The sequence below is a fragment of the Numenius arquata genome, chromosome 7 (genome assembly GCF_964106895.1).
Source record: "Numenius arquata chromosome 7, bNumArq3.hap1.1, whole genome shotgun sequence".
Lineage (NCBI taxonomy): Eukaryota > Metazoa > Chordata > Aves > Charadriiformes > Scolopacidae > Numenius > Numenius arquata.
Window position 1 is genome coordinate 46,565,124 of NC_133582.1, and position 25,889 is coordinate 46,591,012.

A 25,889-nucleotide genomic window follows, 5' to 3' on the forward strand; every position below is an offset into this window, starting at 1 on the left:
ATTCTTTTCTTGGAAAAGAAGTTTGACATGCTAAAACTTTTTCTCTTTAAAGCTCTGTAATCACCAGAATTTTTCAATATCCTTAATGTAGTGTGTGTGTGTTATACAAACATACGTAAGTGCATGTATGTGTACAGTCACACCTCCTAGGGCTTGCTTATCTTCTCTAATTTTGCTGAATGTGCATCTCTCTAAGAGCTGGAAAACCACTTCCTTTTGCTTTTGTTAATGTCAATCTTCTGTAATAACTCTTCTACAGTATGAAACAAAGTATCTAGTGTTAACCTCCACGCTTATAGTTAATGTGTCTCTTCCTGAGATTGTTTGTTTAAAAAGGAATTGAAAAGGTTATTGCATATGCTAACTCTGTTACAGGAGACATATTACTAAAATGTTCATAGCAGTCTGCTGATTGATTTCTTTTGTGAAGTTGTTGGTTGCTAGTACTGCCTTATTGTGAAAGGTCACAGGAAAAACAAGGTGTTGAAAGTACATGTTTTAAAGAGCAGTATGTATTAATTTGAGGAGGTACTACCTAAATTTATTAAAAAATTCTAGAATATTAAAAAAAAACAACCCCCAGCCTTCCCTATAAGTTATTTGATGTTTTGGTATATGTTTCCAATGTAAGTTCCTTTTACGCTCCTAAAATGATACTAAATTAATGGTATACTTGAATATCAGTTTCAGCTTCATGTGTTACATGCTGCTTGAAGAAGTATTGGCAGTTCATTCAAGCAGAGAAGATTTAGAGTTGCAGACTCTAAACAATGGGTAATTTCTCAATGAATTCATAAACTGAACTAGGATATTATATCTTGCCATTGTAACGATTATCCTGATATGAATCCCTGCAAACAAGAGGAGTATCATGTAATTTCTCTGCCTTGCCCTGGTGTTTATCAAGTAGCTTTTTTCAGTGTTACAGGTCAAGCTCGTGTTTCTGTGTTACATGTTTTGCAACTGAGTTGGTAATACTAGTTCACTCAAGGTAGTTTTGCCAAGTGCTTTGGGGTTTCTTTTTGTCAAACTTACTGTCTTTTTGTCTAAGACACTAAGTTGCGGCAGGAGGTTGGTTTTTGTTTGTTTTTAATTGTTTCCTTTTAAACTTTCTTGAACAGGCCACAGAGCTGTGTATATTGGAGTTCACGTCCCGTTTGGAAAGCAAGGCCGTCGACGGCATAGGCATCGTGGGCACAGGCATCACAGAAGAAAAAAAGAAAAAGAAACTGATAGAGAGGATGGCCGAGAATCTCCATCATATGGTAAAAAATCTGTTGTGTGTGTTCTTTGTGTCTCTTGAAAATAAACTTGTAGTAGTTACTCTGTGCTTAAATATTGTTTGGTTTGTGCTGTTTCTTTTATTCTCACTGTATAATTAATGTCTTTCTGTGTACAAACAGGCAAGGATTTTGTGGTTGTGTTTCATCTAAATCATAAGCTGTTGGACTTCATCCAGGTGTCTGCATGAATGTTCAGCCTGCACTGAATAGTTTAGACTAGAGCTTCGTAATACTCGCCTGTAGCATAAAAATCTGTGTTATTTAAATTAGACACCTTTTTATTCAGATTGTGTAGTCTTGTATTATTCTTCCTCTGTCACTCAAGATTTTTGAAAGTATGAATAGAGCTGCGAAGCAGCATTTGCCATGGTAATTTGATCAATGATCTATTAAAATATTTACTTCAACCTTCTTGCTGTCTGTTAGTAAAGTAATTGTACTGCCTCCTAAGTTTTAGTTTTGGATCAGGCACCTGCCCCGCCGTCCCGCCCCTTATCCTCAAGAGATGATGACTTTGTCATATCATTCTCTGAAACAAAATTACTTGGCAGTACTCTCAGCAGTTTTTCTTCAAGACCTCAAACCTGCTTTTATTCCTAGATTGTAATGGATGGGAAAGTTACGGTGCAATATTAGACTTCAGGCACGGACACTGTGCTCCTTTCTATGAATAGAACCATGTTCTACATGAGGCCAGTTCCCTGAAACAAAGGAGTTTTCAAATGGGAATGCTTTGACAAGTCCTCTTTTACCATTCTTCTACAGTTCTTAGTTTCATCCATCTTCAAAGCCTCCCCACCCAAATACAAATTATATCATTTGATGTTATGTTTGTGGGGTCTCGCTATATGGGTTCTGAAGCAGCAAGTAATATTAAATAGATAGAAATTCACTTCTCTCTTCTGGTCATTTCTCTATTCTGGATACATAGGATATGGCAGGATTCTTGGGATATGTTGGGTTTGGGAAAAACAATCTGCTGTAAGTATTCTCTAATAATGAATGTTGTTTGTATTCAAGAGCTCATTTCACAATTATGTTGTGGCATATATCATCATCCAATAACAGCAATGCAAAAGCAAAATTCAATTCTGAATGAAGTGTATTAGTAATTCAGATCTTATGTCTGAATCTCAAAGATGATCTTCTTTCTGCAGTGGAAGCATACAGTTGTATGTTCAGATCTGGCAGCTGTGAGAGTGATGTTTCAGTGAACAAAGTAAACTTTTTTGAAATTGAGATGTAGCTCGATTTTCTGTCTCTGACCTTCCTTGAGATAACATTGTGAATGCTACATTATTGAACCCTTGTAATTTGAAAGCTCTCCCTTAAGTTGGAACGAGATCTGTGTATAGGTATTAAAAATATTACTAAAACCATGTAGTTTTATCATTGCTTTTTTTAAGTTTTGCTCTTAGCAGTGAAACTCGCTACTTACGTTTGATCAAAAAAGCTCGTTAAATTTTGTTACAAGTTATTACTGTGCCTGTTCCACTAGGCGTTATATTACGAGAAGTTAAAATATTTCCTCAACGTTTTAGCTGTGTAGTTTCTACTTTGCTGTGCTAATTTATGTACAGTGCTCCAACCATGCAATGAGAAAGGTAATAACTTTTTCCATCCCACGTAAGTAGTGATTCGCTGTTGAAAAATCTGCGACTCTAAGTTGAGTACCTGGGTACCCACTATGTGTGTAGGGGGCACAGGGGAGAAAAAAAAAGGAAAAAAAAGACAGCTCTGTTTAGCATCTTGAACTATTACTAAGGCAACCAGTCTATAAGTCAGAGTATTTGTTTCTGTCAACCTGTGGGGGTTTCTTTGGTTATTTTTTTTTCTCCTTTCAATTGGTGTCTGCGTCATGATGGTATAATCTATTTTCTTTTCAAAGTGAAAACAGTGTTTTTAGCCCTTTGGTACATTAATTTTTACTTTCTTACTAATTTTGCTATTGAAGTTTATTTTCATATAAAAATACTTAATTGTTTTACATAAGCACAAATTTTCAGATGTTTTGTTTTCAGAAACAATGAAAAATTTTAAAAGGGCCTCCTTTTAAAGAAATGTCCATCTTTCTTTTCCTTTTATTCCTCCTCCCTCTTGAAGAGGATATTGTGCTGCATATTTCTAACTGAGGGCAGGAGGTTTAAGTGTTATGTGGTGTTTCTTGCATAATAGAAGTATGAATTCTTTTAATTGTTCAGTTTATTCTTTCCTTCAAGACACGCCATCTCAACGAGTGCAATTCATCTTGGGTACTGAAGATGATGATGAACACATTCCCCATGACCTCTTCACTGAAATGGATGAACTTTGCTTCAGGGATGGAGAAGAATATGAATGGAAAGAAACGGCTAGGTAAGCTAAATAAAAGTAGATTGTTTCAACGTATATCTTCTAGTGATTCTATTTCAAAGAACTGAAAACCAGGTCTAGGTTAGAATTTTCATGAACTATAGGAGTTGTTCACTCAATTCACACTCAACAAATAAAAACTTTTGTTGTTTTTGTCCAACTCTGGAAGAATCAATATGGTTTCTCAAGAGACCCTCAGTCTTACTGGTGCTGTGTTGACTTTCCTAAAGCTGATCATGCCAAGCGCTGTGAAAGGGACAACTGTGTCTAGTTACAAGTACAGGTGTTCAGCCCTGGAGCACAGTATTTACAATCTTAGGAACCTCTTTGCTGTATTATTGCTGATATATTAGCGTCAATTTTTTTCACTCATACATAAAGAAAATTGGTATTTGCTTATGTTCTTCTTAAGTAGTGTTTGATTAATTTTTGTGAATTGCATGCATAAACATTGAAGGATGCTATGATTATTTTGGGCCCATGTTGGTTTAGTTGTTTCCTTCTATGTATGCGTTATAATAAATTCTTCTGTGTTTGGTACTTCTAATTAATTAACTTACTGCGTGCTAGCTTTTGCAGAAGTTCAATTTACATAATGCCTATCAAGATCAATTAATAGTTACACATCTTGGTGTTAACCTAGCTCTTAAATGTCTGACTTAGCACCCCAGTAGACTTGAACATTGTATACAGTGTGTTTCAAACAGCTTTCTAATCCTAAAATACCGATGAAACTGAGATACGCAAATCAAGTAACAAGGCACAGTCCCACACTTTTCACAAGAACTCGTGAATAGACAGGTATTGTTCCAAAAGAAGGAAAATGGGTGAAAACTAAAGCAACCGAATGGGGTTAAAAGGCCTGATAAAAATGTTTTAACTGTCAATCAGTTGGGTTGTCTGAGGAAATGAAAACCGGAATGAGCTGATGAGATTTCCTGTTCCATGTCATACAGAAGTCAAAGGGAAGAATGGGATTGCTTGCCAAATTGTCTGTCTTCCAGGAGAAACCTAAATATGTGTATGCATTTCAGGTGGCTAAAATTTGAAGAGGATGTTGAAGATGGTGGTGATCGATGGAGCAAGCCTTATGTAGCAACTCTGTCTCTGCACAGTCTCTTCGAACTGCGAAGCTGTATTCTTAATGGGACGGTCATGTTGGACATGAGAGCAAACACGCTAGATGAGATAGCAGGTTGCAGCAAAACTTTTTTTTTATAAAAAATACTTTATTCCTAACTTTTAATCTATAACTTGAGAGGTTTTTGATGGTGTCTTTCTATGTTCTTGAAAATACTATATTGAAGAAATAACTATGTGCATGCTTACTGAAATTTTCTTCATCTCATTGTAAAGAGCTGATCCTACAAACTTCACTTAAGAGGAGCTACACTGGATGAGTAGGACCTCGTTTATTACATGTTTTAGGATGAGGCCCAGAATTTGCCTTTATGTTCTAATCCCCGAATGTGTTCTTTGTCTTTGTTTCTACAGATGAAATGTAAATATCTGCCAGAACATTTTAGGACTTATTTGTGCACTTTAGTACCATAATTATTAATCATAACTTGGCTGATGTTAACTTGATGCCATTAGTGCAGTTGATTGTTGCACATCTGGTATTTTTTTCACCTTTATAAGAGGTGAGCAGAAATAAATTTTGTACATGTTGTTTGACCTACTATGTTGAGTGTCCTCACTAATCACATGGTCATTTTGGATACTATAAAATCAGCATTTGAAGGCTTTCATATATGTATATATACATCCGCTTAGTCTGAATGCCTTTGAGCTAGTTTTACATAATTTTCCTGGTATCTCTTGTTACAGGTACCACACAGTGGAATGCCTTCTCAGGAATCATGCTAGGCTTAGGGCTGACCAACATGTATTTGAAGGACAAGGTGTTTTGGCATTAAAAACTTCGGCAGTGCTTGAAAATTTTTTGTTTTGTTTTGTTTTGAAGTCTTCGAAATTCACTCAGGAAATTGGTGTTAGCTTCCTATTTTCCTGACTTGCTGAGGAAGAGTGTTCAATACATGGTTTATAAAAGCAATGTTTTGGGTTTTAATTTAATTTTAATAATTGAATTTAGCAATAATCTTAGTACATAAGAAAAACAGTTATTGCTTAATTCTGTGTAAAGAGTACTCTTTTAATAGCAGGTATTTTACTTGGAACTAGGCAGGATGTCTTAAGAGATTGAATTTGTTTCAAGTTAATTTTAGGTGCCATTACAAAGCATGTAGGATAACAATCTTTGGCATACAAATTTACTGTCTTGTTTCAGTGAGCCGGGAATACCTAGTAGGTATTCTTGATTCTCACTCAAAACAGGAGGGAGAGGACGGCCAGCTTCCTTTTGAGAAGCTATAACAAAAGGTTGTGTGTTGCCAGTAATCCCACGAGGAAGCTGCACTGTAGCGACAGAGACTTTGCTGCATATAATTTTGTCTGTAAGGTATTCTAAGCCATAACCTTTTTCACTGTGAAAAGTTCTATGTAATTGCAGTTTACTAATACAGTTAGGTTCTCAATACATCAATTAAGACTGGAAAAAATTATTTTAAAAGTATTGTCACATAGGTTCGCATCGATTTGCGAGTTGAGGTTTTTTTTTTAATAATTCAAAATAAAAGCTAAAAAAAAATCACAGCAGATATTTTCGCAGACATGCAGGCTTTCTTTCCTGGTGTGAGCATACTCATGAGATTCGAAACTTGATCTTGTTTGATGGCTGATTAGTTAGATTTAGATGATGTAACTACCTTTTGTTTAACACTTCCTCTTCTAAATCGCATGAAGTTTGGTAGAGAGCCTCTGAAAGTGACAGAGGAGTTAGGGAATCCATCTCATCCTATAATAACTTTCACTTTGGTATAGCTGTATACTTTCAAAATAGGGAACTCCAGGTTAGGACTGTCTTAAGAAGTCCTTTGTTTCTGTCTTTATGTGTTCACTTCTATTGAAGGGTTGTTGAATACATAAATGTTCTTTTTTTTTTTTGAAAGAGGTTAGCCATTGAAGTAGATGACAATAAATTATAATATTTACAATTTATACTATATTTTAATATATTAAATTATAAATATATATAATATAAATTATTATAATATAAGTAACTTATTTCTTAAAATGATGCTACTAATAAATACTGTCTTTTGGAGGTGCATGTTGTGCTTTCCCTATTCTCACATTTGCTTGCTTAGTGACATCTTTGAAAATTCCTGTGGATTCTTGAAGATGACTTTGCTAAAGAAAATACTTTTTTTTTTTTAAATAGATTTTTTTTTTCTCTTACTATTTGGTGCAACTAAAGTGTTTGAGTGTGGGGAAGGAGAGATTTGATTGCTATACATATAATTTTCCTTTTTGTTGTTGTTGTTACTATGTAGATATGGTTTTGGACAACATGATTGCCTCTGGCCAGCTCGATGAATCCATAAGAGAGAACGTGAGAGAGGCTCTTCTAAAAAGGCACCATCATCAGAATGAGAAAAAATTCAGCAATCGGATTCCCCTGGTTCGGTCTTTTGCAGATATAGGCAAGAAACATTCTGACCCTCACTTGCTTGAGCGAAATGGTGAGATAAGTTGTAGCATCCAGTTTGTTCTAACCTGTTAAATAATGTTCTCACTGGGAGATGAAGGAAAATTCAGCTGATAATAGCAGATAAGTGTTTCCTTCTTGATAAGCAAAGAACTAATGATAAGTGTGTGCTATGTGTAGCTCTGGATGATGTTTCTGTATAGTTTTGAATTTACTCAAACATTCTACTTGTGCCTGTATACGTTGCATGCATTATTGTTTTGAACTATAGAACTAGACCTACATGGATCCTAATGGTGTTTTAGGATATGCTTGAATAAAATGTGTAATGTTTGAGGAATTTCAGCATCGTGGCATAGCTTTATATGTTTGTCAGATGGATCCTGTTTGCTTATTCAGTCTTTATACTGGAGATTTACTTTGTGGTCATGTCATGAGTTCAGTGGTGCTGACAATTACTGTGGTTTAATCCAGTGTTGTTATGTTAATATGACTAGAAAAGTTCACTATGCTAATGGTGAAGAAACTACTTTTAGCTAGGACACTGTTTATTTTTACCTTGCTATGTGGAGAAGGATCTAATGGGCGGGGGGGGAACCCCAAACCCAAAAAAGGTATTTGCAATATTTTTATAGGCTGTACCACATCTTTTATTGAACCAATTCCTGAAAATATTCTGGAATACCAATACATTTTACTTTAGACAGCCAAAGTCCAAGTAGCAATACATACTCCAGAGCAGCGTATTTTTATTCTTGTATTTCTTATGGCCTCTGTTTTTGTCTCTGTTCTTTGTTTTCTTTTACCTTGCATTAACTAAGACACATATCATTTCAAGCGAAATTTTTTAGTTTAGTGAAAACTTAGTACTCATTTCATGAATCACTCCTTGAAGTGAAGTTCCTTTCCTGTCTTGAAAGATACCTCATTGCTTAGAACATGTTCCACTTAGTTAAGTGCTTTTTGGGATACGTACTTGGAATATGCTCCAGCAAATGTCCAAGTTTGCTGATGCTTTTTGTTAGTTAGTGAATATATAATACATGCTTAAATATTCTCTGATAGTTCTCGAATTATTTTTTCTAGAACGAAAATACAGATCATTTTTATAAGAGCATAATTTCATCTATAACTTCTGACTTTACTGTTTTGTTTAGCAAACACGAAAATTTCACGTACGAGCTTGGTTTTGCCCATCTTTGAACACTTGTTTCCCCAGTTGTAATTCTGAGAATTTTGTATTCAAGGTCTCTTGTTTGTCAGTTACTTTTCATGTATCACTTCCACTTTCCAGTGGATTTTATTCTTTATACTATTCCTACAACAGAATATGGGATATATGCTGAAATAAGAAACCAGTATAACATGGTGAACTCCGCCAGTGTATACTGATTCATTTTTTTCTCTATAATCTTATAGATAGCCTCTAATAAACTGGTGAAACAAACATGCATATGTGCATGATACTTTTTAAGCTCCTTTTTACACCTGTTAGGTGTGTGTTAGGACGTCTCGTGTTCATGATTTATCACAGATATACTGATGGAAGTCTAGTTATTACTGTAGTGATTAATATAGACAAAATCAACCAGTTTGCTTTATTGGTCCTCATGTCTTTACTGCACTGCAGTTTTAATAGTTGAACTTTGAGACTGACTGTCTTAATTTAAATCAAGTTTGTTATCTGTAGGATCCATCCTTCCATTGTTAGAGGTGGGGAGGGAAATGTATGTGACCTTTACCTCGGCATATTTTCTGCGCCTCCGTGTAAATTATTCTAGGGTTGTTCAGTGTATTGGTCTCTGTAGTGCCTGGTGTAAGTGTGAGACTAAATGTGTTTAGTTTGCTGTTTCCTTGCTTGATAGCATGGTGTACGAAAACAGCACGTTTTTGTTGTCAGGGATTGTAGGAGAAGTAAGCAGTACTCTTCTCAAGGAGCCTGCCAGCCCAGGAAAAGTGGTAAATGTGAGGAATGGTATTGCTAAACCTTCTAATGGAAGTACTGATACGAAGATAGACAGTCTCTCTTCCTGCTTAAGGAAGAACTGAAATCTATTGCAAACCTAAATCTGAGGACACCATGACAAGACTATGTTCTCTTTATATGAAATTAGTGGGACATTGAAACTAGATAGGGCAAGAAAAGTAACAGTGGATTTTGGAGAAACATGTTTTGCTTTAGCAAATGGGGATGTTTGGTAAGCCACAGCAAGAAGAAATGGAGAAGGGACTATTTGTCTCATCCTCGTGCACTCTTCAAAACTAGGTACTTAGAGTACAGCTGGCTAGAAAACTCCTTATTAAAACAAGACTATTATTGGAAGACAGCTGCATTTAACATGATTAGATATGTTTGATCATGTTCATTTTGAAATATTTTAATTTTAGAAATTAACAGTTCTTTTTATGTAGTTGACTGAAGTCTTGTAATGTTATGGCTGCTAGTGATTTTTTTTGGGATGGCCTTAAAGGTAGCTGCCATGCAATTTAGAATTAGAAATTTTGCTAGGAAAACTTAAGAGCCAGTTTCAAGAGATAAAATTTTTAATTTTTTTTTTATATTAACAGATCTTACTGACTTTAAGATAATATTTTCTCCCACGTATGTTTGGCGTTCTAATTAGTACTTATCAGTAGTTTCTGACTTTTCTAATGTCTGAAATCAGATTTGCTCTTTTCTCTCGTCTTGCATGAGTATGACACTTTTGGGCCGTAAAGCTTGCAATTTACGATGTAAATTGTTAATGCATATTGGTGTCTGTGTTTTTCTTTAGTGTATCCCTGTTGTAAGCCTCATGGTGTTTCATTTGTTTTATCTCAGGGGAAGGCCTTTCAGCCTCCCGCCACTCTTTGCGAACAGGTCTCTCTGCCTCAAATATTTCCCTGAGAGGAGAAAACCGTTTGTCAGTTCTTCTCAATTACCTTCTTCCTTCTTCAAGAGCTGGAACCCCGGCAACCTCAAGGTGTACAACCCCTGTAACTACCCCTCAAAACACACCACCCTCCAGTCCTACCTGCAGCCACCCGCCAACCACAGGTGCCCAGCCAAGTCCACTTCAGGGCAAGGAATTGCTGGTGTCACCTGCCAGTGATGATATTCCTTCAGTAATAATCCACCCACCTGAGGAGGACTTAGAAGTGCAGGAAAGCCAGGAAAAGAAGACAGAGGAAAATGTTGACAAAACACCAGGCAACTATCAAAATTTAAGCTGTCCATGTGTGATGCTCTCTGGATCTGGATCACTTGCGTTGCGATGTTTTTTGGCACATAACTTGGGCACAAAGGAATATGATAACTATTACCTCTGCCTGCATGTTTTATTTCTTCTTAGTTGTGACTGTTTTCCTGTTTGGCATTTTTAACTTTTTAGCTTTTAACTAAAGCCAGCAAAAAAAATCTTTAATTAACCTTCATCTGTATAATCAAAAATGAATATGGTTTTAAATTACAATACATAAGCAAAATGTCAAAAATGGTGGCCTTTTCCTTTCACTCACCTACAGTCCATGTCAGATTTTGCTTTGTTGTTTTTGTCAGTGGTTGAATTAACATTTTAAATCAGTATTTGATATCCTGAGATAGCTACAGCTGAAGACATAGTGAAGTATTAGAGATGAATATGAAAAGAATTAGGAAGGATCCAATTATCAGTGGTGTTTGTAGTTTAGGTGTGTCATGAAGTCTTTAAGCAGTTTTATTTTTGCTTTTTGCTTTTAAAACCCAGGGCCATTAAAACCAGTAGTAGTTTACAATGGAACTGGCAGGTTCTCTTCACCTACAGTTTCCAGATAGCTATCCATTAGTGCACTGCTTCAGCATCAGTCACTTGATATGTTTTGTTGTGTTTGGTATGCAAAATAGGGTAAGGTAGTTAAGAGTTTATAATTGTAGCTCAGAGCTTAGCAATTTCTAATTTTCTGTCTTGCAAAACTTGTTCTTTACACAAAAAAGTTATGTAGCAGTATGTATAGATACTTTGAGAGAAAGAGTGGAAAGTTCTGAAGGCTTCTTTAATCATTTTAGTAAAGGTTTCATAACTTCTGCATCCTGCATACATATTGTTATACTTGCTTTAATTTTGCGGAGTTATCACCTATTTAGAGACTTCAGGATTCTTCTAGATAGGTTGTGTTTTTAAAAGAGGATCACCTTTCTTTTTAGCCTTCAGAGTCCTCCTGCCCAGAAATTTCTCTTGCCAAAATCTAGCTTGTAGGTTTGTCTGCTTTGTGCCTGTGTGTGTAGGGGAGGGAAGCTGATTTTACTCAATTCTTTCATCACTGAGGCTTTTCTTGTTTTCCTTCCTCACTTGTTTAATAAGTAAAAGCACATTGTTACACAGAGCAGTGAAAATATGCTCACAGAGAAATGTCAGCATGTGGTTATCTGCCTTTTCACATTTTGCACCCAAGTCACTGGAAGAGCAAACTGTTGTAGGCTGTCGTCTTGAGTTGGAGTAGGGGCCCCATCCTTGCTTAAATTCAGAAAAGCAAACAAAAAACTCTTTCTCTGACTTCCTTATGGGAAATTAAGAGAATTCACATGAAGATCATTGTCTCTCATGGGTGATCTTTCAAAGGTAATTAGAAACCAGAAGTAAAATAACAGCTGTAATTTGTTTTCCAGTTCTCGTTTTTCTGCTCATCTGACAGGAATGACAGCATGCCAGACCCAAGGTCTTTAGAACCCAAGAGAAGGCAAACAAATGAAGATCAAGTACTAGATGCTATTATTATCACTAATAAAGCTTTCCACCAGAATCTTCCAAGTCATGTTCAAATTACTTTTGTGCCTCAGGGGACGTTTCTCATAAAGTAAAAATCTGAAAGGGATGATTTCCCAGTTAATCCATAAATAAAAGTCTTTCCAGAGAAAGATGAACACTAATGATGATGGAAGACATTTTTGTTTTCTGGGTTTCCCCCTCCGTTTTTAATTCAAGAAATCATCTGACCACAGAAAAACACGTTTTCCTTAGAGGTGCCTTTGAAGTCATTCTCAGACTATGACTTCAGGGCTGCAACTGGGCTAATCTGTGTTTTGGGAGACAGACTCAGAAGGGAACCCTGAAGAGGAAGTCATCTTCCTTGTATTAATTGCAAAAAAAAAAAAAAATCTTCTTGGTCCATTCCACTATAGATTATGGTCTGTATTACCCCTCTAAGTAATTCAGAATATTGCAGCCTTTTTCCATGTCTGTATGATTGAGTTGGGTTTGCCTCCTGTGAGCATTAGTAACTGTGTTAATTCTCTAATAGGTGGCTTTCTTCTGTTTAGTATTCATCTATCCTTGGCCTTGTGCTATTTATTTTTTACTCTTTAGCTGGAGGGTTACTGAACTTATCAGCCAGTCATCAGTTCACAGTAAGTGAACCAGGCAAAGGATTCTCTTTAACAATTTTTTTTTCCTTTTGTCATCTGTTGAAGAACAGCTTTTATTTTCCCATCTTTGAAACTGTTGAATAATGAATTCCATAGGTAGAGCTGGGAAGAGAGATGTGTCACAGCTAAAGATGAACACTGTTAATTCACCAGCATCATTAAGCTTTCATAATGTCTGTGAACAGGAGCAAAGCTGCCTGTTTTAAGGAGTCTTTTGGTTCACTGATAAATGTACTTTAAAATTGAGTAAATAATATTTAGAACAACTCTGCTCTTACAATAATTACTTATGGAAAATAGTAATTCAGAAAGGTTTACGTATTTGCCATCTATGAGTAATTTTAATTTTTTTTCGCATTAAGGTTGCATTGGAATTTATTTTCAAAAATTGATTTTTAGCTCCTCAAATACAAATATGGTTTGACTTTTTATTTAAAAGTTCTGTATTTCATAAATTTTGCCTATATAAACATAATTATATTGGAATAGTCATGTTTAGGTGTTGAACTTGTCTTATTTCACCATTTTTTTTTTTTTTCCACTAAAGCAGAGATGTGAGGCAAATACCTATGTTCTTCTTGCTTTCTTTTTCCAGTAGATAATGTCCATTAGTGTAGTTGGCTAGAAAATGCAGATGACCTTTAGTGAAGGTGTAGTTGTAAGTACTTTAAGTTATCTTAAGCGGCATTAATCCAAATGTACTCAAGAGTCAATCCACTGTTGTCTTTTGAAGGAGGCAGGTGGTATAGCTGCCTAACAATATCGAGTACTGTTTATTTTTAACTATGCCCTCGGTAGCTTGGTAAGACTAGATGAATTTGTGTGTCTCACAGTCTGGAAAAACTACTAGATGGTCTTCCTTTCAGCAGTTGCCTCTTAGTTTGTTTCTACTGAATTGGAGAAGAGAAGGAAATGAGTTCTTTTATTAGTGTGAGATATGAGTAAAAGTGTTTTGCTGGTGGAGATGGGTAGCTTTTTATTCTGAGTTTCCCTGTAAATGTCAGATTTATTGATAGGCATAACGGAGTGCAGTATCATATGGAAATGCTTGCTCAGGCCTGAAAACCCATAAGCAGTACTGTCGTGAGTCCGGCAGTCTGTCCAACTGCAAGACCAACGGAAAGGAAAACTTACTTACACATTGTTTAGGATCAGGTAAATGTTCCTGTATCACTGCCAAAACCTGTGGACCGTCACTGTGGCTGGTTGGAGAAAGTTTGAAGGCAAACCTTTTAGAAGAATCGGTGTCACTTCAGCACTGACATAATAAATTAGTGTTTGCTAATATGTAGAATCCTTATTCTCTATCATCCTCCTTGATTGTCTTTCCACTTTTTGTTCGTCTCACACAGTGAAAAGTGCAACATGATGCATTACTGCTCATCTTTCATCAGTCATACGCATCTTCAGCTACCTTTATTTTTATGCAGGGCGGGGGAAGTGGAAAACGTTTACATGTATAAACTTCTGTATTATGGTTGTCTTCTGCAACAACTGTTTAATATTTCTGTTCTATTTCTAGTCCTACAAACATATCTTAACATCAGCTCTTCTGCAGTTAAATACTTTGAACAGCTGATTTCACAGGTGGTTGATTCCTGTTAGTTATTCTTGTGAATAATGCATGCATCTTGGAGCAGAAGGGTAGAATGTGATTTTTTTTTTTTGTTTTGTTTGTTTGTTTGTTTTCTTTTTGGGCTAGCTAACTGAATGTAGCATTTATAGTGTTAGCCAATTACTTGTGCATGTTAGGATTCACACAGGAAATTATAAATTATTAACTTCATTTGGCTTTTTTGCTTCAGGACAAACTACCCACACCACTTATATCCCTAGGAACTGTAAGAACGAAAATTATTGGTAAAGGCTTGGACCTACATGTTTTCCATTGATATGATGACTGAAAGAGTTTTTTGGAGATAAATTTGGGGATCAAATAAAGTGCATTCTTTTGTAATTTGAAATGCTAAAAATTGTCAAATTGCTAAATTATAAACATGGAGGGATGCAAGTAGTTACGTAGCAGTCATTATGATAGAACAATAGCCAAAAGGTAGCCAGTGAGGCCTTCAGCTTTATCTTGACTAGAGTGACGGTTGACCTAAATACAAACTTTCTGCATGTAATACAAAGTTTACACTTTAGTCTTTGTCTAGATGTGGTTTTGAAAGCATGTTAAAGCATGTTTTATCACCACATCTGAAAGGTCTAGTGTAGACAAGCAAGGCCTAATGCACTTCTAGTGCATGTTAAACTGAACAAGTAAAAGCTCTGTAATCCAAAAGTGGGCCTGGGCTTGGTTTTGCATGCCTAGGCCAGCTTTTAAATGGTAGTTGGGTAGGGATAACCATGGCGCAGTGGGGAATTCAGTGTGTACGAACACCTGGGTTACTTGCCTTTTGCACCCTTTATTGAACCTGCAATTCAGTGTTGCTAGTAGCGTAGCAAGCTACATGAAATGGTTTTGTGTTGGTGCAGATGTTAGAGGGAAGCTGTATGTTTAATTTGAATAGCTTCATTGTACTTGGTGATGTGGTAGAGAGCATTTCACGTAGTAACGTCTGGTCAGAGCAATAGTTAGAGCCTTGCTCTGTTGATTGAAATCAGAGTTTGCAAGCTGTCTGTCCTTCACGTAGCATACTATTTGCTCTTACGGGTTAGTCAACTACCAGCATTATCGTTCCTTGTAGTTGTAGCCTGAGGCTTTTTACAATTGAAATAACTGCTGCACAGCAGACTAAATAGCAGAGGTGTTTGCTTTTGGTGTTTGAGGACTTACTAAATATAGTGAAGATGCTATCTACTAATTACTAGAGCGGTTAAGATTAAAATGTTAACGGTTGTTACTACTTCTGTAATTAAAATAGCTCTTGTTTTCTGGTGACTGTTCTGCAAATGGCCATCATTTGGGCAATATTTAATTTTTTCAATTATGTCATTATTTTGACAACACAATGACTTGTTAATGTTGCATATATGGTACTAATGTTAGGGCACTTACTGAATAACTTGCACATTTGCTTTAAGCAAGCTGTCACATTGAGTTTTGGTAGTGTCACATACTCTGTTCACTTCTTGCATGTTTTGAACCTGTCTTCTTTTTTTTTTTTAACTTAGGGCTATTAGCATCTCCACAATCAGCACCTGGAAATCTAGATACTGGGAAAAGTGGAGACATTAAAGGTACTGGGACAGGAGGAAGCAGAGAAAACAGCACGGTTGATTTCAGCAAGGTGAATAACTTTAAATACCTTATTGTTTAGCACTATGTGACAAAAAATGTGGTGGTTGTAACTTCCCTCTTAGTTACAATTAAGACACATATATGTATGCATGTGTACTAGTGTACACAAGACATATGTACTAAGACATAACTTTTATGTACAATTGTTGGAATATGGTGTAGGCTAATTTTTCCCGATGGGACTGACTTTTCCATTTTGTTTGATGATCTTTTCAGTATTCAGTAACTTCAAGAGTGCAGCGGCTGTATTCCTCATGCAGAAGGAGATATTTTCAGATCTGCTATAAAGCCTCTAATGAAACCAATTTTGTAGATGGTGTTGCAATATTTTTTTCTAGGACTGATTTTTTTTTTTTTTTTCAAAGACGGCTTTAAAGGGGATTTGTTTTATATGTTGGTTTGCTGTACAAAAGTTATTATACATCTTAAGCGTTGGGAACATCTACCAGTTTCTGAAGGAAATCTTGTGTAAGACTGTAAATCCCTTGTATTTCTTCCATAATTTAAATTTGCTGGGCAAATTCTGTTATGGCTTTTACTATAAAACTCAGTCTGTAGTGTCATCTGTACTGTGGAACACTGTAAGAAAATTGATTTGCTAAGTTAAATAATTACGTTTAAGGAAAGCTAACTTACACTGTAGTTCTCATCTAATCGTGGCAGGTGCCATATATTCCTGCTGCTCTGTCACAGTTTTTGTCTTTTTGCTTGGCCTGTCCTTCTGTACACCTGCCTTGTCTCCTGTTGGGCAGGAGTCAGCCTCCTGGCACTGTAGTTGTGGCACACTTGGTGTGGGACTCAAGAGGCCATCTGTAAGTTCTCTAGATAGCAATGTAACTGGTGCTTGTGTGTGTGTATGTATGTGAACAGAGTTCATGTGCTGTACCATTTTCTAATGCTCTTCTGAAATTCTGTACAGTTAAGATTTTTCAGCCATCATATTCTTTATGGATGAAAACATAAACATACAAATTATTTTTCAAAATTATGGCATATTTGAAATATGCAGCTGTGAAATAACTAATTGCATTCTAGAAACCATGTGTAATTACATGAACTCTCCTTAGTTAATTGTGTATAGATTTTGTGAAGTTATGTCCTATCATGGAATGTTTGTTGTGATAAGTAGTATTAGAAAGGAGGTTATGCAGTTTGGAGTCTTCTATAGTATAGTGGGTGGTAGCAATTCTAACTTTTAGAAAACAGTTTATCATTAGTTGGCTGGCTGGCTGGCTGATATTTTCTACCTATGTTTGTCTTTGCTGTATTGTGGGATATTTAATTTGCTTTTTTATTTTTCTTTGTAGCATAAATATCTAGTAAATGCTGATAAAATCACAATTCTGTTATAGAATTTCTGCTAAAAACTGTAAGGGAATAAACACTTGTTTCATCTTTGTATGAATAGGTTGATATGAACTTCATGAGGAAAATACCTTCAGGAGCAGAAGCATCAAATGTATTAGTGGGAGAAGTAAATTTTTTAGAAAGACCTATTATTGCTTTTGTGAGGCTCTCCCCTGCTGTGCTTCTCTCGGGTCTCACAGAGGTTCCGGTTCCTACACGGTAAATAAATGCCTGGAAAGTCTGGCTTTGCTTACGCAGTAAGATAATAATATTAAAGATCTCAAATGGATGTAAATTTTTATACATACTCAATTAAGCTCAAGAAATGTAGACTTTTGTTTAACATGATGCCAGTCACTTGTTGCAATATTTGAAGGAATGAGATCCACTATAAAATTCTCTGAATGCTTTAAATGTGTATAATGATGCCGTCTTAGGCAAGCGTAGAAGTTGAAACTTAAGCTGACCTGGAGTAAAAGCAATGAGTCTTCCAAGCTTGTGTTGCCATTTTAAAGAGGGGCATGAAGGTTGTTATAGTTCCCTTCAGCACAACCCAGCGTGACAGTGGGGAAGCATCCACGAAGTCTTAAGATCTATCTAATCTGAAGCTCTAGTCTTTGTGCACAAATAGGCTGCATATGAATAACCTAGGTGGTGGAAAAATTTACTTTTTTAAATTATATGCCCAAGTCTACATGATGGACACTGAGGAAACTAATCTGCAGCTGATACATTGAATCGGTTTTCAATCTGCAATATACCGTCCAGCCTGGTGCACCCAGCCCAGCCCCCCAAAATGATGGTTCTCGTCAGTATACTGTGGGTGTCTTTACCACAGATGATCAAAATGCAGGTCCCATGATGCAGATAGCAGCAGGTCATTTAATCAGTCATCATGGATGACACTTCATTTACTGTGCATGTTGATGTATTGGGCTGTTCTGTGTTGTTTGGCATAAATTTGTATATGTGTTTTGGCGGTGTTTTTTTTTTAAATGTTTTAAAAGTGATACGAGTGCCTGTTTTATTTTGGTAACTTTCAGCTTATATACTCCAATGAAAGGCAGAAATAATTTTGGCAGTGTTCTTATAAACAGATGTGAGAATTTTCAGAGGGTAGTTGACATTAGTGCTTATAATATTCCTTGGGAAATTCCAAAATTTCTGCATACAGATTACAGTATTAATGTAGCTAAAATTTCCTGTCCTAAATTTTTCAGAATGGTGTAGACTTGCAGATTTAGAATGGCATTCTTGATTCTGAACATGCAGTCTCAGTTTCAGTTAGGATAGTCAACTTGCAAAGGAAAAAGAACATTTTGCTTTTTGTAGTGTGAGGTGAAAGAGAGCACTACTTTTTTCAAATGTGTTGTACTTAGGAACTTTGTTTTCATGGAGTATGGGGAGAAAGTTGTGAAAAGAATTACCGAGGTTCACTCTTGTTTTGTATCCTTTTGAATTTACAAGATACTAGTCGTGTTCGAGGTTGGGAGTTTTTTTGGGGTGGGTTTTTGTTTTTGTTTTTAAAGTGTGATAACTATTATTGTGATTGGAAATACAGTATACAAAATACAGAGACTTGTCAACATATGCTGCAACCCACCCCCAGATTGGATTCCCTTCCCAAAATGTCACTTTTGCTTTCTTAGGTGTTCAGAATGCAGGTTCCCTTCCTTTCCACTGACACAGGACAAGAATATGACTATATAAGTATGTCCAGTGTGTTGCTTGAAGTATGTTTGTGCATCCACTGTGTGATGTACCCAGTCACTGCAAATGCGAGGGGTTTTAATTCCTGTGAAGAGGTGATCATCGAGGGGGCTAGGACAGGTCATAAAGCTCCTAGGCCCTTACTAAGGGATCTTTGCGAATGGGAATGCCAGAAAGGCTTATAATCTGGAGGAAATACTCATTGATCTCTAGTCTGTGGATTTCTCCTACATTTATGGCATTGTAAGAAGTTGAAAAATTAGGCATAATTAAGAAAACTTTGGAGTAATTTTGGTACAGGATTCAAGTTCCTTTCAATAATGATTTTGAGGCAAGTCTTTTCTTTGTCTTGCAGCAGTCTTACTAGATTTGAAATGGTGAAGAACGTATTTTTTACTTCACTGCTAAATTTTGTTTAAATATTAGTTTGAAAGAACCCTCTGAGTGTATTCCAATGAGTCAGCTGTATTCACCTCAATCGCTTTCTCCACAGCTTTTTGTTTTTATTGCTGGGACCAGCAGGAAAAGCTCCACAGTACCATGAAATTGGAAGATCAATAGCAACACTTATGACGGATGATGTGAGTGATGTATTTTAAAGAGGTCTAGAATAATGTATTTACTGACTGTTTTCAGTAAATGTGTTCTGGAGTGACAGGTTAAAGAAGAAAAACCAACAAACTGTATAAATGAAGAACTATAAACTTATTTCATGTGTTAGTGAACTAGATAAAAGTAAATTAGCTTTTCTCCTTGTCTTTCTTGAAGAAATCCTAAATGTATTTCTGAAAAAAATATTTTAACTTTGGTGTATAGATTTCATTTTTGTATTAAGTTAGGAAATAGAACTATTAAATAGAACTTTGTCTAATACGAGTTACTGTATGTTGAAAAGGACACAGCAAACTGTAAGTGTTCAGGACAGAGCTTAAGAATGCATGTGATTGAGTCATCACAGATATGTTTTTATAAAAGTGACGTCAAATAATTAAAATTAGAATTTTACGAGGCATTTGAAGTCATATGCTTAGAGCTGTGGTGGATGGTTTTAAAGAGCACAGAGGAATCTGCACTTTGTAAGACTATTGTCATACTGAGGAAAATGAGGATGTTTTAATTCTGACTTTGCATTGAGCGCCACCTACTGAATTGCTGGTAGTTATTATGGTTATCTGATAGAAATTCTAATATTTCTTTACTCTAGAACAACTTCAAGTTTGGAAATGTAAAGTAGAAATTGGTCATTTTACAGTTCAGCAGCTAGTCTGTGAATACAATATTTGTTCAGTGTGAGAACTAAATGTGTTTTGGTTTGAAGGTTATTTAAAGTATTTTTGTTCTGATTAAGCACAGCATATTGGCACAGCGGCTGTAAGGCAGAATTATTCAGGCAATAGTACATGAACTTGATTTACTGCATATTGAAGATTAATTTTTTAATTACATTTAGAAATAAACTCAATATTCCTTTTGAGTTGGGAGATATAATTTCCTTATTTTATGTTCCATAGGGGTGTGCATACAGGTAGTTTTTAATGCAAAAGTATGCAAATAAATTAAAAGCCTAACTTCCAAGGACCCTTAAAAAATTTCCCATGCCTTTTTAAAAATAGTGAAGTGTTCCTTGTAATCAATTTCTCTTTCCAAAAAAAAATAATGTTGGGTACTTTCTTCTTGTAGGTTTTCCATGATGTTGCCTATAAAGCAAAAGACCGAAATGATTTGTTGTCAGGAATTGATGAATTTTTAGACCAAGTGACAGTCCTGCCTCCAGGAGAATGGGATCCATCTATACGAATTGAACCACCAAAAAGTGTTCCTTCCCAGGTAAAGACAGAAAAAATAAAAAGTCCGTTAGAGACCTCGCATGATTTTTACTCTGAAAATGCCATTTCCCAATTCAAGTAGGCTAACTATAAACTTCAGTAAAGCATTAGGGAAATCCCCTGCATTTGTTTGGAAGAAAAAGTGGATTGACCGTTTAAGTAAAAAAAAAAAAAAGAAAAAGCAATTAGTCATTTTCCTGCTATGCTTTCAAGTAAATTGTATTTTCTATATTTCCTTTTGTAATACTGCAATGAGTTCATGTGAGATATAGGAGAATTGATCTGAAACTGTACCTGAGTTCCTATTATAAATTTGGTTATTACTCTAACAGTGATCAGCAAGAATATTGTATTTTCTTATAAAAACTTACGTTTGCATACGACATTAATTGAAATGTTTTTTAATGTATATTCGCTAATGTATAATGTTCATAGAATGTTTATGAAAGAGGGAGAAACGGGTCATATCACTCAGTTGTGATACAAGCTTAGAGTGAGAGCCAAGGGGAAGCTGAACCTTAGAGGGACTCTGATTTCTTCCCTTTCTCCCTCTTTGCAACTGAGGGGTATTCCTGCCGCCAGGATCAAAAGTGGGGGGAGACACCAGTGCTTTTAGTGTAAAAGGTTGACGTGGTGGTTTGGGGGAGTGGGTAGAACGGAAGGGGTGATAGCAGTGCAGTGTATTCATGAATAGACTGAGGCTACCATTTAACTTGTTTCCAAAATAAGCAGGGCTCGGGTTTTTGGAAGGCAAGCCCAGCTGAGAAATTTATGAGGAGCTTGTGAGCAGCTTGCTCAGTAAGGGAATGACTTCTCATTTATACTTCAACTAAATACTGTGTGTGTCATAAAGTGAGGTCTGTTTCTGTTAGAAGCTAGAGGCTTCTGTTAGAAATGATTGAGAAAAAAAACTCTTAAAGATTTCTACACCTCATGGTTAAGCCTCTACTGTGTCTTAAGGTAGGCTTTGTCTCATCATAACTCAGGGACATACTTATAGAAAGAGTGGAGACTAATACTGTTGTGCAAGGTGCTAATAAGATCTTTTTTGGGATGACTAGTTCTAGTCATCTTTACTCAACAAAAGATGAATTTGGCAAATGGAGCACTGCTGATAAGCTGTGAATATGAAAAAGGTTTGGAAGGCAAAGAGTCTCTGCCCGCTGTCTTTGAATTATACTTTTTAGTGTAAAGGCAGTCTTAAAATATGAGGTTTCCTCCCCCCTTTTTTTTTCTGTAGGAGAAAAGGAAGGTACCTAAATTTCCAAATGGATCTACTCCTACAGGAGAGACTCTGAAAGAAGAAGGCCATCATGCTGGACCTGAACTTGAGAGAACTGGAAGGTGTGTTCACTTCCCTAAATACTAGCTACCATAAAGAAATAAAAGTCATAAATCTTCACAGTTTTTAATGATGACATTTGAACATAAAAAAATCATGGTAGAAGTGTCAGAGCGCATCCTTTTTCCTTTTCAAGTGTTGGATTCTTGCCTATAAATGCCAATCTGCTTAAAGTGTTTTCAAGCCCGTGGCAATGTTTCTCAACACATTTGTGAGGGATTTCATAAAAGATGCTGCCTAATTTAACTAACTGACTTTTAAGAGTTGCTTTTTAATTTGTAATTGTCCAGAGCATGCAATTATAATTATAGCAGGAATATACAGTTTTCAGTATTGGGCTAGGTACTAAAAATTGCTATTAGTGCAAATCTGTTTGATTAAACATGTACAACATGGAACAACAAGGAATATAAAGTGGCGAAAAATACTTTGGTATTGATTAGGTTTCAGTTTTAGTTATGTTTCTTTTAGATCTAAAATAAAATTGAAGGAATTTCTTTTGGTTGAGTTGCATTGTTGTTCTCTGGTAATTCTGAAATATTTGCCAAAAAGCCCCCAACATTGGAAATGTATGGTTAACATTAAACTGTAATACCTCGTATGAGAGAGTAGAAATTAAATAAACTGAGAAATTCTGGAAAAGATGTACACTGCTGTTATTCCCAAAATGATAAACTTCCAAATGAAATGCATCTTTCTCATACCTTTGCAAGAAGGTCTTCACAACATTTGTGTTGACCTTTACCATTTTGGCTTGGTTATACTTACTTTTTGGCTTTTTGCAGACAGTGTGTGGAGCTGGGAAGTTCATTTCTGCCCACAGAATTATCTCTAGATAAGACTATTGTTTTTCTTAGGAATGGACTATTTTTATTTATTTTATACTTCAAATTAAAACCAATTTTTTGTAGGTGCAAATTATACCTAGTGTTTTGGAGTCTTGAAAAAATTTTTGAAACTGCCAAAGGCTTTTTAATTTCTTGCTAATAACTTACCAATTGAACTGATTTATATATGTTTGGTTTTGTATTTTCATTGTAGAATATCTGTATACTCCAGATGAAAACACTTAAAAATGATAGAGCTAAATTTTTTTATGGACCTAACCATATCTATGTAAAGAATTCAAATTAAAAAGCTACAACTACTTATTGGAGTCATAATATTGAAATGTATCAATGTATGGTCTTGGTTGAGATTTAACATATTTCTTCTGTTCTTTGTTTTGAATATCTTAAGACAGATTTGACTTAATATGTTATTTAGGTAAAATCATGTGCAAAGATATTTTATCAATAGCTAGCCTGTATACAAAAATACCTAGCCAGCTTTTAAAATTGTTCATAACTTGCTTATATTTGATAACTTGATTATATTTGGAATACTACTGAATTGGAGTAGATAAGATTCTCATTTACATTTAAACTGTTATGCTTTAATCTGGATTATGAAATAGCTAATTTGTGCTGGCAATAAGCACTGGCAGTGATGTGTAGCCCATAGTTTTGAACTAGTTAGAATCCTCTAGTGTACAGTTTGACGAGTTTCATCTCACCTATTTAGGCTTTTTGGTGGTTTGATACTTGACATCCAAAGGAAAGCACCTTTTTTCTTGAGTGACTTCAAGGATGCATTAAGCCTGCAGTGCCTGGCCTCGATTCTTTTCCTATACTGTGCCTGTATGTCTCCTGTAATCACTTTTGGAGGGCTCCTGGGAGAAGCTACACAAGGCAGAATAGTGAGTACAAAGAATGGTAGTGGCCAGGCTTTTAGACCTTCAGAGGCAAGTCACTGTGTGCATTTGTCTCATTTATTTATACTTGTATTTGAAGAATTTACCCACAGCACTTGATTAGCCTGCCCCAAAGCAGATCTTCCCCAAAAGGTAATTGCTGTGGAAAATGTGGGGAACCCATGTGAACAGGAGAAGATGCACAGTGGAGGTAAAAAATGTTTATCCTGCCTTACTGGATGAATGGCTTCATGAATTGAGAAAGGGCTTGCATTGCCTTCTTTTTGGCTACTTAAAAATAATGAATAGCAGTAAAGGTGCACCATCCCACTAGGCCTACTTTAGGCAAAGTCAGAGGCTCAAGGTGGATAGCCAAGAACATGTACTGGCCTTGAGTAGTAGGCCTACGAGGATGATAATGCCTGCAGTGTATGGGTAGCAGTCAATTGTGTACTTAAATAACAGACAGGATATGTATATGCTTTCACTAATGATATGTTGTTAACAATAAAAGAAAGTGGCTAAGATTTATGAGCAGAAAATACTCTTCATTGTAAATGACTTGAATATAAACCATACACATACAAAATTTTGGTAGTGGTGTGTTGGGCAGTAGTAGATAACGTCAGCACCTTTTTAACCAAAATAGCATTGCGCTTTGGTTTTTGGAGCAGGGAAAGAGTACTTAACAACAGACAGCAATGTGAATAACTTGGTGTTTGTGTCCATTGGCTCGTGAATGAGCTAGTTCGAAGTGTATTTTCTGTTTTTAAATCTCTTATGAAGAAACAAGGCTCTGTAATTTTGGGGGAGGGAAAGATGTATTCAAATATGTCCTTCACAAATCTTGTGATCTGGTAAAGCTTATGATGCTATAAAATTCTTCTTGATACTTAGATCAAGTTTTCAAGCTTGTACTGTATTAAAATTTAGTTAACTATTTTATCTCTTTCAAGTAATGCTGTTGACTCAGATTTTTGTTTATTGATGTAGCTCTTGAAGCTGATAGCAAATACAGAAATAAATTTTATCTTTTCTGTGTGCTGTTTTTGCCACTCTAAATGTAGGAATGATTATCAAAATGTCGATGTAATTTTTGAATGTATGTCATGTATAATTATGAGAATGTGCTCCTTTTAAAGCTTGATTCTTAAACACCTTCTTTCTTTTAGCTATCTGGAATTGTTTGCGGGTTTGTTCCTGCCTTCAGATACTTGGTGTGCATCATTGAATATAAAATTTAGTTACTGCACACACATGTTCAAGCACAGTAGCTGACATTGTAAGGTACACAGTTTGTGTTTGAAACCTTCCCTCGCATTCCCAGAGGTCATCACCGCCACAGTACTCCTGTCCCTGCCACATTGATTGAGAGCCCCAAGGTTAATGCATTGACTAACCAAAAGCACTAAAGAACAAGAGACTGGGATTATATTTATATATTTTTCTAATGTAAAGAACAAAGGACTTGTGTTTTCATTTTTAATAGCCCCAGTTCAGCAAACCATTTCGCCCAATTTTAGATGCTTTCCTGAATTGGAGCTTAAGTTTGCAGATTGTTTTCATAGGCTTCTGTGATTGCAAAATAACACTCAAAAATTCCCCCAGGAACCCTTTAATCTGTAATCCGTGTTATCTCATAGTTCTAAATGGTGTAGTTAACTATTTTCAAGTAACTTTAATATCATTGTAGTATCTAAAAAGTTCTGTCCCTCTCTTTTGAGGTGCGTTGTAACTTTTTTTTAGCAGAAAATGTTATAGTAAAACATTTAATTCAAGAACTGAAGTAGATCTCTTACTTACTTCAATGAAAAGAAATGCATTACCAGGTGGGACATTGATTTACTGCTCATCTATTTTTGGTGTCATGTATACATAAACTGATATTGTTCAGTAATTTCCCCTACACCTCCACCTGTCAGTTTTTTCTTTTGTAATCCTTGGTTGACTGATGCAGGTATGGTACGGCACGCCGTATCATGTTTTGGTACAGGTATGTTGCAATATATCTATATTTTCTTTACAGAGACAGATAATTCTTTCCATAAATTACATGTTGAGTAACATTTTTCTGTTGTTTAAACTTGTAGTAATTGTTGGTATGTTTTCCCTCCATAGCTAGC

The 25,889-nt window shown here is 35.8% G+C and overlaps 1 protein-coding gene across 4 annotated transcripts in view; it reads left to right on the forward strand.

Moving 5' to 3' along the window:
* Positions 1-25,889, forward strand: part of SLC4A7 (solute carrier family 4 member 7) — a 64,308-nt gene that overhangs the window by 22,378 nt on the left and 16,041 nt on the right. For 2 of the 4 annotated variants that reach the window (XM_074151180.1, XM_074151179.1), the window contains 11 exons: positions 1,122-1,265; positions 3,503-3,638; positions 4,670-4,830; positions 7,031-7,219; positions 10,007-10,375; positions 15,683-15,798; positions 17,218-17,375; positions 19,360-19,447; positions 20,547-20,693; positions 21,933-22,036; positions 23,598-23,772. In XM_074151180.1, the coding sequence (XP_074007281.1) occupies positions 1,122-1,265; positions 3,503-3,638; positions 4,670-4,830; positions 7,031-7,219; positions 10,007-10,375; positions 15,683-15,798; positions 17,218-17,375; positions 19,360-19,447; positions 20,547-20,693; positions 21,933-22,036; positions 23,598-23,772 (1,787 nt within the window). Of the gene's footprint in view, positions 1-1,121; positions 1,266-3,502; positions 3,639-4,669; positions 4,831-7,030; positions 7,220-10,006; positions 10,376-15,682; positions 15,799-16,561; positions 16,622-17,217; positions 17,376-19,359; positions 19,448-20,546; positions 20,694-21,932; positions 22,037-23,597; positions 23,773-25,889 lie in introns of all 4 variants that reach the window. The other 2 variants (XM_074151178.1, XM_074151182.1) reach the window with 2 other exon arrangements.